Source organism: Triticum dicoccoides, chromosome 7A, assembly GCF_002162155.2.
Source record: "Triticum dicoccoides isolate Atlit2015 ecotype Zavitan chromosome 7A, WEW_v2.0, whole genome shotgun sequence".
Classification (NCBI taxonomy): Eukaryota; Viridiplantae; Streptophyta; class Magnoliopsida; order Poales; family Poaceae; genus Triticum; species Triticum dicoccoides.
The window spans coordinates 318,024,222-318,038,976 of record NC_041392.1 but is presented as its reverse complement, the minus strand read 5'-3'; the positions used below and the strand labels follow the sequence as shown (position 1 = coordinate 318,038,976).

The following is a 14,755-nucleotide window of genomic DNA, read 5'->3' as shown; positions in this document are numbered from 1 at the left end:
GGCGCCTTCCCTCGCCATCTACTTCTCTAGGCCTCATACATGAAGGAAAGAGAGATGGAGCAGGGTCGGGCTGCTCCTTCCCCTTCTCTCCGCCCTCCCTCATCTTCTTCGCAGACCTCACTGCTCCTGCGCTGCTACGCACAGAGGGAGAGAGAGAGCAGCAGCAAGGGCACACCGAGGAGGTAAAGACGGGCGCCAGACTTTCTTCACCTTCCCCACAAATGCACCACACCGTGAATGGAATTGCTCTTCTCCGGCACGGATCCACCGTCTGTGTGCGCCTATAGTGGTGGAGGGGGCGTAGCAGGCAGTGGTGATGCTCCTAGGGTGGAGGCCATGACGACGAGCGAGGAGCGAGGATGATAGAGGGGAGGTGGGGATCGAAGGGAAAGGGGCTAGGGTTGTGCGGCGATTAGTGTGGAGTGGGTCGTCTGGAAGAGAGGGTTGAATTGGGTGCGAGCGTGTGGAGCGGATTGGGCAAATCGTTCGGCACACAAAAATGGGCAACCCAGCCAACCAGCCGCCTCGCGAGCCCACTCGTCATTGGACAATGAAAATGACCGTGAGATGAAAATTAGTTTTGACCATTGTGAAGATCCAACGGCTCAGACACACTAGAAGACAGATCCGACGGGCAACGAAGCCCCAATTGAAAAAACTCCGTGAAGGCAAGTTGGCTAGCAGCCTTATATAGATTTAAAATAAATAATGACAATATATTATAGTCAGCAGTTGGCCGTATTATTAATACATGCTTTTATACGACCGGTTGAAGATGCTCCGAGCCCATCTGACCGTGGATACGCGCACGCGAACACAGGGTACCGAGGCCAGCACACGGTACCTTGCGGGGAACCCATTCCTTTCTTGTCTTCCACCTCGTACGGTACCCCGCCGTTAAACTTGCCCGTCGCCCACTTTTTTCACCTGCCCCCTTCCCGAAGGCGTGGTATTATTCTTCGAGTGCCAAGGTGGAAACGGATGCCGCTACCTTCTCCTTCTCTTCCTCCCTGCCCCTGGTCGCTGCCGTCTCTCCGTCACTTCCAAAGACCAAAACAAAACAAAACCCTGACCGGAGGAAAGGGGATTTTTCTTTTGGATTGGAAATCTCCGAGCCCTAATTTCCGACCGATTTGCTCGGGCAAGTGCACAATCGGGCCGCGGATCCATCGTTTTGAGTGGTGGTGGGGGGCGGGTTCGAGATCTATGCGCCTGAGAGAGGGCTGGGGAGGGAGAGGGGTGGGCTGAGAGGGAGCGATGGCAATGGCGGAGGCGGCAGGGTCGTCGACGGCGGCCACCGCGGTGACGGTGGCGCTGTTTATCGTGGTGCTAGTGGTGGCGCTACTGCTGCGGCAGAGCCTGCGGCGCGCCGCGGAGCGAAGGGAGGAGGTGCGGCGCCTAGCGCGCCTCGCGGCGGAGGAATCCGAGCTGGCGGAGCGGGAGTCGGTGCTCGCCTTCTGCTCCGAGCTGTTCCCTGGCGTGCTGCACGCGGCGGATGTGCCGGAGGCGCCGATGTGGGCACCGCGGGAGGTGGTTTCACCGCAGGAGGAAGAGGAGGAGGTCGTGGAGGCGCCAGCGCCGCCACAGGCCGCAGCTGGGGTCTGCGCGGTGTGCTTCAGGCCGACCACGTTTAGGTGCAAACAGTGCAAGGCTGTGAAGTACTGGTGAGTTGGCTCAAACCCTGTTCCTAATCCCCTTTACAATTTTTGTAGTCTCAGCAGGTGATTTGGAATCGAGGGAAATAGTCTACAATTTGTTAAATCCAGAGTGGAAATGCGCTGTATTTTCTAGAAATTTGGGTTTCAGTAACAATTTTATAGGCTAGTAGATCGACAAGATTTGGATTTTGTCGAATTTGTGTGTGGACAAGATAACTGATTGCCATGTGAGCTAGGGCGATTTGTGATCATCCATTTAGCTTGTCTCTAGGAACTCTGGTTTGATAAAGTTCATCTGGAAGGAAGGCCAGTATATAGGATCCTAATGGCTCAGTTATGCTGTCATCATTGCTGGCGCCTCTCCTTGTAAACTTGAATGTTTGTTTTTTATCCCTGACTTCAAGATACCTTCCAGTTGGTTCCAGACAACTAATATTAGTCTGCTGCCTTTTTTGTTAACCAACATAGGCCACACATCCTGTCTTAGGCTATTAACCATCCTAGCGATTCACATGCTTCTAGATGAACACTTATTTTTTGAATGTCACAATGTCCTGTTGTCATGGACCTTTCTTTGATTGATATGTTGGGAGATTTGTCCTATGACATAGCCAGAATGTCCCCAAGGGTGAAGCACCGGTGGACGTATTCTTAGATAATGTGGAGCAAAATAAGATGCACATTTGACTCAGTGCATGAGGCTTGATTGATTGGTTCTTTGCATGAGCGCCTGTCCTTTCTCTGCTCGTACAGAAAGGATGCCAATCCTGGGTATGTAGATTTCAACAAGGCCAGCACCTTTCTCCCCGTGTTAGTCTCTTGCTTACCACGGCATGTGGGTCAGATCAATCAGCCGATGATAATGCTATTTGTTCATATTCATGTTGAGTTCTTAGTGTTTTTGAGAAGAAGATTCATTATTTATCATTCCTGTGCAATTGATATCACTGGAAGAAACAAGCCATTGTTGCAAAGACTACTCGTATTATTTATTGTTTCTGTGCTATTGACAGAAACTAGCCTAAAAAAACACGTTTAGCCATTATGTGCTGATATGTCATATACAGAATTTTCTATTGGGTTGCAACTTGAGAGTGGAAAAACAGAAAATTGACAATCACTATACTTGTAGTTATAATGTCAGCACACCTTATTGCATTACCACCACATTCATTTCATACAAACAAGCAAATAATGTCTTTATTTCTTTGATGCAACCTGTTACCTGTCTCAATTGAAACAAATAATGAAGACCTAAGGTGCATGCAGCTAAACAAAATTTTGTTAGAACTGCTAGCTCTAGCTATGATACCAATTGTTAGAATCACTAGCTTCTCTAGCTCTCACCCTGGACTCTCTCTAAAGAGATGTGCTTCACACACACAAAGAGCTACTACTAGCGGGAAGGTTTATTAGATATCTCAATTGCCACAAGCTTACCTATTTACATATGGGGTGCATCTCCTTATATAGAGGCTGTAGGGACAGTGATACAGTGACCGTCCTGCCACAGTAACCAACATTGCGGCGGTACAGCTCATAGCTAGTTCATCTACTGCACAACTCATACCCAAGTAGATGACAACTCATATATAGTTAGGATAACTATTGAGTGATGACATATGCCATGCCATCATATTCTTCTTGGCTAAGGTTTCATGGTGTCCCTCAACATCCAACCCAATTTGGCTTCTTCCTTCTCATGCATGCATCTCTTTGGTATATATGACAAGATTAGTCCTAACAAAGGTTCCATGTGATTCTGAGAAGTGTTTACCAATGATGGAACATTTATTTATGTTATGTGCATACTGACATTACATAAGCTTATTTCTTAATTATACTCCCTCCGTTTGGGTTTATAGGGCTGGATACCAAGGCACTGACTCGTCTTATAATTAAGTAATGCTTCGACATCCTCTCCAAAGCCTCTGTGCGTTCTCTCTGCCAGCCTGCGCCCAATGAAATATCATGCATGCACAGCTGCCGCAGCCTATTTCTCTCACCTGCCTGCATGCGTTCTCTAACCTCCTTGCATGAACCAATGAATAGCGTGCATGCAGCAGCCTAGTTCTCTCCCTTGCTTGCATGCGCAGCACAATTAAACGCCTGGTCTAACAAATCTGGACGGAGCATGCTGGCCAGCCGGCCTTTTAAAGCCGGACGCGGAGGGGGGGGGGGGGAGTACCATCTGGCATCTGGCTACTCCCTCCTTCCATCTATATAGGGCCTAATGCGTTTTTCGAGGCCAACTTTGACTAAATGTTAGAGCAATAATATATGACATGCAAGTTACACAAAGCATACCGTCAAATTCGTATGTGAAAGGAGATTCCAATGATATAATTTTCACATTATACATCTTATTTATTATTAATCTTATCAATAGTCAAACGTTGTCTTAAAAAACGCATTAGGCCCTATATAGATGGAAGGAGGGAGTAAGTAATTTGTATTGTCATAAAAATGTTTTAATACAAAAAATACCCTTGTGTGTTAAAATTGAATGTACATTCAAGGATATGTATAAGAGTCGCGAGTGCCTATACATACGGTGTTTGGTGGTGAGTAAATGCACCAGCTGACAAGTGATGTTACAATATACTTTGCACTCAATGTTTTGTGAGCAGCAGTATGGCTGTCAAAGAATTATCTAGAAAGTTCCTCTGTTGACCATATTAGCTCTGTTGGCCGTTTTAGCCCCTATGATAGACGTTTTACTAATCCACTTTTGTTGGGAATACAAGGATGATTGGTACACCACTGTGCACTTTTAATTTGCTTTCCTAAACCTGAGAACTTTGGTTGTCCAACTGCAGTTGCTATTGGCTGAATTTAGGCATGGCTGGTCACTTTTCCGATGGTATTCTTAGTATTGTTCATCCTGTTCTGAACATTTCTTTATGCACATGTCTTTTTGTGTGAACTTAACAGTATGTTGATATGGACAAATTGACCCTTGACTGATTTCCTTTGATTCATTACCAGTGGAACATTTGAATAAGAATCCTAAATGAATATACATGCACATGACTTGGTCTGCTGGATGAGATGTGATGCCTATCTCAGTAAAACCAAGTAATGTTGCATATTGTACATGAATAGTAAACATGCTATGTGTCGAAAATCCTAAACTGCGGTTCAATATTGTGCGTGGTGTACAAAAATTGAACTATGTTACTTGTTCAATCTTGTGACACCTTCCCTTTTGCAGCTCATTCAAATGCCAGATATCCCACTGGAGAAAAGGTCACAAAGATGAATGCCATCCACCAAGTGCTAATGCTAAGCCAGATGATGGAGCTGCAATTTCTGTTGCAAAGGAAGGAAATGTTGAACACCGAAGAGCTTCTGAAGAGAATGTAGTGGCTGGGGTACAACCAGTGGCTGAAATTAGTGTACCGGTTGCGGCTGAGTCTGAAACTTCTGGCACAAACCATGTTGTGAAGAGCTCAAATGATAAAAGGAAAGATACGCCTTTCGAAGAGGTATCTGCTACCACAGAGATCCCTGAAAAGGGCAATTCTGACAATGTGGTCAAACTTGGTCAAATTACCCCTCAAGTAACGTCCTTTGACAGTAGAAGGGCAGAATCAAATACCAAATCTACCAATTTTGTTGGAAATAGTTCTTATGTGAAGGACTTAGATGATATATTGGTTCATAAATCTCAAGCTTCTGCACCAAAGATGAGTGGCCTTACCAGTTCCATCCATGAAGATATATATGTTCATTGCAAGGACCATGGCAACACTGAGGATGCTGATGTTAGTAAGGATTGCTCTCGGATTAATCATATTAGAAAACCTGCAGATAGGAGCTATTCCCAAATGGCTGCAACTGCCGTACCAGCACCCAAAAGTTCTAGGACTTCTCTTCGCGTGGAAGTTGAACCGTGCAAAATAAAAGCTACTGGTGAAGAAAAGTCTGAAGGCTTGAAATTAGTAACTCCAGTATTAGCTGTTGATAAGGTTTCTTCCATCCATGGTGGCCGGTCTGTAGCACCTAATCCATCAAAAAGGGCTGATAATCCAACAGATAGAGGAGGTTCAGCAGCAAATAACCTTGCGACATCTTTGAAGAAAATTGTCAGGCAACAAACAACACCAAAAGTTGTGAGGCATTATCCTTCAGAGTTGGTAAATATAATTGAATGGCTCTGTAGTTAGTAATTTATTTTCTTTTATTTGCTACTAAATTCTGCTTTTCAGACACTTTTTCCATATGATGTTTTCATCAAGCTCTACGACAAGGTTGAATTGCGCCCTTTTGGTCTTCATAACCTTGGCAACAGGTAAACATTGAATTACTGTTTCTGGAATTTAACAGTTGGGATATTAACTGCATGCTTTGTATTTCTGTGAAGTTTGTCGCATAATTTTTTTGTGTAGGCATCTCTAGCTTTTAATCTGTTTGCAACTTAGTAGTTTTTACTTCCGTTGGAGTCTGGTTGACATGAGTAGATCTTATCTGGTTTGTTTCCCTAGGGCCAATCATTAATTTAATAATCCGTTGCTAAAGATGGACTAATTTCCCACCCACAACAATATATGAAGTGATCAGGCAAATATGCTCCAGCATGCTCTGATAGTGTTTAATGGCATGATATTGTTGCTCTACTACTTTTTTGTCATGCTGTTGATAGACTTACCTACCAGTACATGGAACGTTAGGCCTCCTTTTTTTCACAGGATAGGAATATCATAGGAATAGGAAAATCATAGGAAGTGAGATGACATATATCTCAATTCCTATAGGGAAAGAGATGTCATTTGATGCATAGGATAGGAATCTTTCAATTGAGTCTAGGCTAATGTTTTTTTTTCCTTTGAAATGCGAAGGATTGGTTCCTATCCTACATAGGAGTAGGAATCCATTCCTACAAACCAAAGGGCTCCAAAGAAATATTTCCTACAAAATTCCTATCCTTTATAATTCCTACAAAATTCCTGTAAACCAAAAGAGGCCTCATGTTAAACAAGATGTTGTCGCATTAGTTGAGATATTTTGTGTAAGTTGTTATGTGCCCCCCTGTCTAACATGTTTTTCTTCTTATTTTTCTCTTGCAGCTGCTATGCAAATGTTGTTCTTCAGTGCTTGATGTTTACTCGACCACTTACAACGTATCTTCTGGGAGGGCTTCATTCGAAAAATTGTAAGTGCCTACTAAGTTTCTCATGTCATTCTTTTTCTCCATATTGCACTTGTTTGAGTAACCGCATAGTATCTTGTGTTTTCTAGGTTCCAAAAAGGCATGGTGTTTCATGTGTGAATTTGAAAGACTTATTGTGGAGGGCAAGCAGGGCAAGACTGCTTTATCACCAACTGGGATACTGTCCCATTTGCACGAGATTGGAAGTAGCTTTGGTCCTGGTAAACAAGAAGATGCTCATGAATTCCTTCGGTAAGAAAGCGATCATTACATTTTTCATCTATGTTGGTTATTTACAGTTGACAAGAAACTTAAGCTGGAGTTTACAGAGGAGCTATGAATATTTTTATGTCAAGTTTTTCAATATAAGGTTTCCACAATAATTTGGCTCTTAAGTTGAATCTGCCAATGTTATACTTCAAATGACCAATTATGACGTGTTAGTGGATGGTAAAATTACTGACATGCTCTTCTGTGACACTTTACTAATGGTGGATGAGCTATTTTGCAATCACAGAAGTTGAATGAGGAGAGGTGTACCAGCATCTCGTCTCTGCGTGTCGTAGGTTGTGGCGACGCTCTACTCCAGACATTGACCAACCCTCCTCTTCTAGTCACTTACACAAGCTGGGCCTTATGGGCCTAAGTGGTGATGGGCCAGGCCCACACCGGTTCATCACTCCTCAAGATGGGTGGTAGATATCTATGAACCCCGTGTTGTCACATGCAAGTTACAGTCCTTTGTTCCCAGTCCCTTTATCAAGCAATATGCAATTAGCTGCCCAGTGCTGACATGATTAAGACCATCAAATTTCTCCTTAATGAAGAAGCGATTGGTATCCACATGTTTTGTCGTATCATGTTGAACTGGGTTATTGGCAATGCTTATTGCTGACTTATTGTCACACCACGCTCTCAAGGGTCCCTTCCTCAGAAGTTTCAACTTGCTCAGTAGGTTCTTCACCCAGGGCATCTCACTCAACCCTTTAGATAATGTCTATTACTCAGCTTCTGCCGCTGATCTAGACACAAATGTTTGTTTCTTGCCCCTTTAGATAATCTCTATTACTCTGCTTCTGCCGCTGATCTAGACACAACTGTTTGTTTCTTGCTTCTCCATGACACCAAATTTCTTCGCACAAACACACAATAGCCTGAAGTTGATCTTCCATCATCTGGATCATTCTCATCAGTAGCAAGAGATGCATTTTCAGGATTACCTTCATCAGTGGAGGCTCAGTGAGCAAAGTCTCCATAGGCAGCATCATATATTTCTCTGCCCTTTGACGTCCCGTTGTCCCCTTGAACTGCCATGTGTGCCCTCTGACCACCTGAGTATCCTGAATACCCACTTCTGCCTCTAGCAGTCCTCCCACTTCCCATCTGCTATTTCCCCTGCCTCTGCCATGATTTGGACGGTTGAACTTCAGGTGGCCTTTCTCCCCACAGGTAAAACAGTCCCTGCTCTCTTTCCACTCCCTGTGCTCAGTAACGGTAAACGTCGAGGCCAGCACAACTCAAGAGATAGCCGCACCTCCTCTTGAGCTATCGCTGCAATAGCCCCATCAATAATAGGCAGGGAAGTTTGATGCAACAGGTAGGCCTTCCTGCCATCAAAGCAACCTTTGAGCCCCTCCAAAAGTTGCAGCACATGCCTGCATGCCATTCACTTGTGCCCTGACTCGATGCTTGGCTGCATAGTTCAAGAGGATCACAATTATCCTGGTCTGCCTACAATGCCTGTATCTCTGCTACATATGCCATCACTGACATGTCACATTGACGTAGGCGACGAATCTTCCCTTCAGTTTGAGATATGAGGATGACATTGCCCTTGTCGGAGTACTGGGTGGACAAAATCTTCCATATCTCAGCAGTACTGGGTGGACAAAATCTTCCATATCTCAGCAGCCTGTTGATAGCCCATCCACGGAGTGTCCAATAGGGGGTACTACTGAGTTCAACAGCCACCCAATAAGCAGAGAGTTGATGACCTTTCATTTCTTTCCCTCCGGACTAGCCTCGCCACTTGGTTCTTCAATGGTAACCCTCTCTAGCTTGATGTCAGTGGGCAACAGCTCGATCTTCCGAACCACTTCCTGTCGAGGAATGATGGCCCTAAAATTCAAGCCCCCCTCCTTGGAAGTGAGGAACAGTGTGAGCTTCTCGATAGCCTCAGCAAGGCCTTTCGGATTACTCATCTTCCCGACCAGCTGCACACAGCAACAACGACCCCCTTCTCTCCCCCTGGCGAGTAGCTGCGTGCAACAGCTATCACTTCCAGCAGAAGCAGCAGCAATTCAGACCTCAGCAGTTCCAGCCTCCTCTTCCCTCCCCAATCACCGCACATGTCTCCAGCAGCAGCAGTACATTGCAGTACGACCTCTGTCTTCCTCTGACTAAGCCGTGCCATCGCCACGTCTCCCGCGCAGCCCCGCCACGCAGCTCGTGCGCCACCTCCGCATCTTCCGCGCTCGCATGCAGCTGCTTGCGGAGCTCCCTGCCAGTCGCAGGACAGCCGCGAGACGAGTCCCTACCGCTGAGATGAGCCCCGCCGCTGCCTAGGGCCGTCAGGCCTAGGCGTTGCTGGCGTCTGATACCATGTTGAATGAGGAGAGGTGTACCGGCAGCTCGTTTCTGTGTCGTAGGTTGTGGCGGCGCTCTCCTCTAGACATCGACCACCCCTCCTCTTTCAGGTCACTTACATGAGCTGGGCCTTTATTGGCCTAAGTGGTGATGGGCCAGGCCCAAACCGGTTCAACTATAGATTATGTCGACGTCCTTTTTGGGCTCAGTTTGTGAGGCAACAGTGTGGCATACTAGATTAGTTTGGCAATCTTTGTTCAACTGTGGTACTAAAATTTTCAATTAATTTATCTTTTCCTGTTAAACCGAAGGTTAGTTGAAGTCAACACTTAGTATAGTTGTTTGGAATTCATTGTTCAAACCAGGTGCTGGTTGACATTCTTATCAATGAAATATTGTCTTTGTGTCAAGTAGAAAACCTGATAGGACAGTTACCTAACAATGGCTTTTTCAGTATGTTTAGTTTTGGGGAATGACCTTGTCGAAAGTAAAATAGTTAATTACTATTGGCAACTCCTTTCTCCAAGAGTTTTTCTTAATGGCACCACATTAACTGACATGTTTACAGGCACTCAATTGATGCTATGCAATCTGTATGCATCAAGGAAGCCAGAAAAGGTGGCGCTCATTGTTTAGCAGAAGAAACCACACTTGTACAACTAATATTTGGGGGCTATCTGAGATCTAAGGTTCTCTTTACAGAACAGCTTAGATTTTATTATTTTTGCATATTCAGTTACCTGAGGCCACCCTGTGTCTTATTGATAATTTTACTCTGTTTCTTTCATAGATAAAATGCACAAGGTGTCATATTAGTTCTGAGCAATACGAGCGTATGTTAGATCTTACTGTTGAAATAGATGGCGACATCAGTTCACTCGAGGAAGCACTTCAGCGGTTTACATCTACAGAAGTCTTGGATGGAGATAATAGATACCAGTGCAGCAGGTAATGTCACTTCGGATCTTTAGCCTTCTGTACTGTTCATCCTGTGACCTTTTATCCACCGATCAGAGTCCTTGAGCTATCACTGAAACTATACCAAGCCGGGAGTTGAATTGAGGGTCAAAATACTTTGCCATATCATCTAATCATGAATTTTATGGAGAAATAGAATCATTACCGTACAGCAGACTTGAACAACAGAAACATAATTGGAAGGGAAATAAAATAAATGTTAGGTATATTTTAAAGTTTGAGAGTGCTAGCCAAGAGTAGGAAAAAAAAGCCGTACATTGCAAGATAACAAAATGGCACGACAATACCAGTTTTTATTTGTACTATAAACATGGTATGGATTTCTCCTGTGGAAAATGTTGGTCGTGTGATTTTATGCCTTTTGCTATGTTGTTTTCTTCTATTATGATTACCTAAGATGGTGTCGGGCCATGACATTTGGATGGTTTTCAATGTAGACTGCTTGAGTGCTCTGAATTGTATCAGGCTGTTGTTTTACTCAAAAGTTTGAGTGGGTAATTGCTCAATGGATTGGATTGTGAGTCATGAACCAGATATGTTGATATGTTTAAAGGTTCAAACGAAGCATGTAAATATGACAGTATGAAATATTGTAAATTTTTGAGAGAATCTTTTTCCTTCTCGCTGTTGCCTTCTACTGCTAGTTGCTGATTTGAGAATTATACAATATTGCAATTGGAGGATCAATACTTAAGAAATTAGCATGTTTTCTTATACCTTAGTGTTGACAATATACCAACTTCCTTTAGGGCCAGCTGAAATAATAAGGTAGGTTGTATAACTCTGATTGGAAACATTGTTCACTTCAATGTTTCTAGAAGTCAGATGTTGTAGCTTATTTTATTCAATTCATTATACTATATAATGAATTATGCAAGGATTGAAATTGCCGCTTCTCTTTAGTCTTGCTTTCTTTTCTCCTAATGCTATTACTCTTAACTTGACCCTGTATGTCAGATGCAATTCCTATGAGCGTGCTAAGAAGAAGTTGACAATATCGGAAGCCCCAAATGTCCTGACTATTGCATTGAAAAGATACCAGGTACCATATAGAATACCATCTTATTGAGGGCTAGACGCCAAACATACTTGCATAGCTCTCTTTTGTGTTGACATTTGAATCGTTGTATTTGACCTTTTTCTGGAGTTCAATTGTTTTAGTTTTGATCAAGTCTTGCAAATTGAGTTCCTCTAATTTTGTTCCCCCTTCTTATTTGTACAGTCTGGCAAGTTTGGGAAGATCAGCAAAGCCATCAGATTCCCAGAGACCCTGAACTTATCTTGCTACATGAACTCAACTGATGACAATTCTCCTGTTTACAGCCTATATGGAATGGTTGTCCATCATGATGTTATGAATGCTGCCTTTTCTGGTCATTACGTATGTTATGTCAAGGACACACATGGGAAGTGGTACAAGATAGATGACAGTCAGGTATACTTGCTCTTTCTGGACATATCAAGACGGGGTTATGCCTGCCTGGACGTTAACAATTTTTGAAATCATTTTTTTGGTAAACCTATTTCCATATTTAGTATCTGTTTGTTTTAAATAAACGAGACTGCCGGTGTGGATTTTTGGGACATAGTTCTAGGCGCACCTTATATAACATTTTAATTTTAAAAATTATAAAAAACCCAATCAATTCAGAAACTTTTTTGTGGCTAACTTGGTCGAGTGTTCTACTCGTGTATGAAGTTTCGCGAAGAAATGACTTCGGCACTTATGGGAGAAAAAAACACAAAATTGCAATTTCAAAAAACTTGAATAGTAACTTTTATATAGAACCAAGTTTATCCTTTTTCCGCACAAAAGACCACGGAAGTCATTTCTTTGCGAAACTTTACATGTAATTGTTTTTTGTGCGGAATTGTTTGACCTTTTTTATATTTTTGAACTTTTTTTTTCAATTAGGGTGCGCCTAGACCCAGGTTCCATTTGGTACTTTTTTTTGCCTTATTGGAATAGCAATCAGATTACACCTCTTATCCTAGTGATCATAGTGTATATTCTTGTAATGCAATAGTGAAAACAAATTATTTGGCTTCAACAGTGACTGCGTCGGTACCGGTGTTGTTTTGGAGTAATCAGATAGCGATCCTGTATTCTGAATAGCTGGTCTTTGCTGTGTGCAGGTCAAACCTGTATCTCTGGAAAATGTAATGTCGAAGTGTGCATACATGCTGCTCTACGCAAGGTGAACACCACCATTCCTCTTCTTTTTTTATAGATACCAGCAATTTCATGCGCCTTCCCATCAGGTTTCTTACCAGTACATTCTGAATCCTCCATTAACCATATCAGGTGTTCACCAAGGGCGCCAAACTCTGTACGACATGCTATGATGGTTAACGACCCATCATATGCGAAGAAGGCCAGGCATAAGCCAAACTTGGAGCAGGCACCATTGCAACGGGGTTCCTTGAACAGACACCAAGGTGATGAGTTGCATAGAGATCACATTACAGATAACCTCACCCGCAGATTTGATGAATTTGGGGACGCACCATATCCAGCGGCAGAATCACCAAGCCCAAGTGAGAGCTCGTCGTTGTTCAGCAACTCTGATGCTGGGTCACACAGCACCGTGAGCACAGATAGCAGCGAAAGCACAAGGAACTCAACCAGCACTGATGACTATGAACAGTACTTTTTTGGGAGCTCAGATCAAATGTATCAGGGAGGCCCTAGAGGGGCACATGAGGAAATCGGCTATACGAGCTATTATCGGTCGAGATCTGCCTTGGGTACCAGCTCATCAGGCCAGGAGGTGGATGAAGAGAGGTCTGTGGAGCAAAGGTTTGAGGTTAGTGGAAGCTCACCCTTGTCGTACACTGACCAAAGTAAGCAACACTTGTTAACAGAACAATATAGGCAGTTTGGTGGTAGTGAGCATGACCCTGGAGAAGCCAGGGGCAGTGTCTTGTTGAGAAGATCGGCTAGAGAAAAAACCGCCCAAACATTTTATTGATGTGGAGGGTTTGGGTTGAATAATGTAGCTTCTGTCATTACCTCGTTGCAGTGGAAATATGAAAATGGGCAATTCGTAGAGTCGTGTTCCAGAAATGCAAAGCAGTTTAGTTCTTGTTCTTTGATATTGTCTTTGTAGCAGTTTCTCAGATTACAGTGCGCACACCTGATGAGTGATGACACTGGCTAAATTGATCTGCTGCCTTCAGTCGGGCAGATGGATGAATCTGGTCTCCGCGGTAGGCGGCTAGCCAGCAACATCGGTCACGGATATGCGACTAGGTACACACTTGGGGTGGGGTGGTGTTTTGCCACCTGAAATCTGCACCACGAAATACTCTTTGAGCCTTTTTTAAAACAAAACATCGCCTTTATTCATTGGAAATGACAGTTACATTGTTAATAAGAAAAATTGCAATATTATTCATAGGTTCCTCAAAACAATCTTTAGTCACAGAAAATTTAGCTAATCTAGCAAGTTCATGAGCAACTTTATTTGCTTCCATATTACAATGCTCAAAACTAATATACAAAAAATCGCACGCCATAAAATAACAATCATCAAAAACTGCTGCCGCCAGTCCGCTGAATGTCCTTCATTCTTCATTGTGTCAACTACTTCCACATTGTCGGAGCTAACACAAGAGATTACATCCTGCCTTCTGTGAGAGTGATAAGCCAAATCTTAGAGTCAGCGCTTTTGTTGTTAAGACATCTGCACACTAATTCATCCTCCAGTTCCCGCTAGTAGCGCCCCTGTCGTACCTCTAAGCATATCCTGATCAAAAGAAGCATCGACATTCAATTTCATAAAACATAATTTGCCGCTATAGCACGGACTCCCATCGAGGTTTGGCAAGCATCTTGGGATTTTCCCTGATGAACTAGCGACCATCTATTCCATCATAAATACCAGGCTGTTACAACAATCAATTCATGTGCATTCTGGGTGCCTACTGTAGATAGCTCTTTCTCTGGCATAAGAAGTAAAAACTCAAGAACTGCCACTCCCGCACGATCGATAACACAAGCTTTACTGATGGCCTCATGACTTCCCAGCTTTCTCCAAACTTCTTTTGCCTTCCAACATAGAAACAACATGTGTTCTGTATCTTCTGGTCCATTCGAACATGATGGGCAGATGGGAGAAATTTTCATATGTCTATTAGCAAGTGTAACACGACATGGGAGTGTTCCGTGCAAGGTACGCCATATGAAAATCTTCACCTTTGTTGGACAAGATAATTTCCAAACCTTTCTCCAAATAGGATTTACATTTGTTTTCCCCATACCATTGTGTAGTTCAATTTCCTCCCATGTTGTTTGTTCCATTCCTCGAAGTAAGCTGACCGAACTGTGAAACACCCATTCTTTGTGTAATTCCAAGTAATGAAATCTGTCATATTATGC

The 14,755-nt window shown here is 43.4% G+C and overlaps 1 protein-coding gene across 1 annotated transcript; it reads left to right on the top strand.

Annotated features, from left to right (window-relative positions):
* The first annotated feature begins 1,236 nt into the window (after positions 1 to 1,236).
* LOC119334666 (ubiquitin carboxyl-terminal hydrolase 17-like) lies at positions 1,237 to 13,465 on the top strand. Its single transcript, XM_037607208.1, has 11 exons — positions 1,237 to 1,664; positions 4,873 to 5,797; positions 5,870 to 5,952; positions 6,728 to 6,813; positions 6,900 to 7,062; positions 9,965 to 10,085; positions 10,187 to 10,344; positions 11,332 to 11,416; positions 11,597 to 11,809; positions 12,511 to 12,572; positions 12,680 to 13,465. The coding sequence occupies exons 1-11, from the start codon at positions 1,258 to 1,260 to the stop codon at positions 13,344 to 13,346; spliced, it is 2,970 nt and encodes a 989-aa protein (XP_037463105.1). The 5' UTR covers positions 1,237 to 1,257; the 3' UTR covers positions 13,347 to 13,465.
* The last annotated feature ends 1,290 nt before the right edge of the window (positions 13,466 to 14,755 follow it).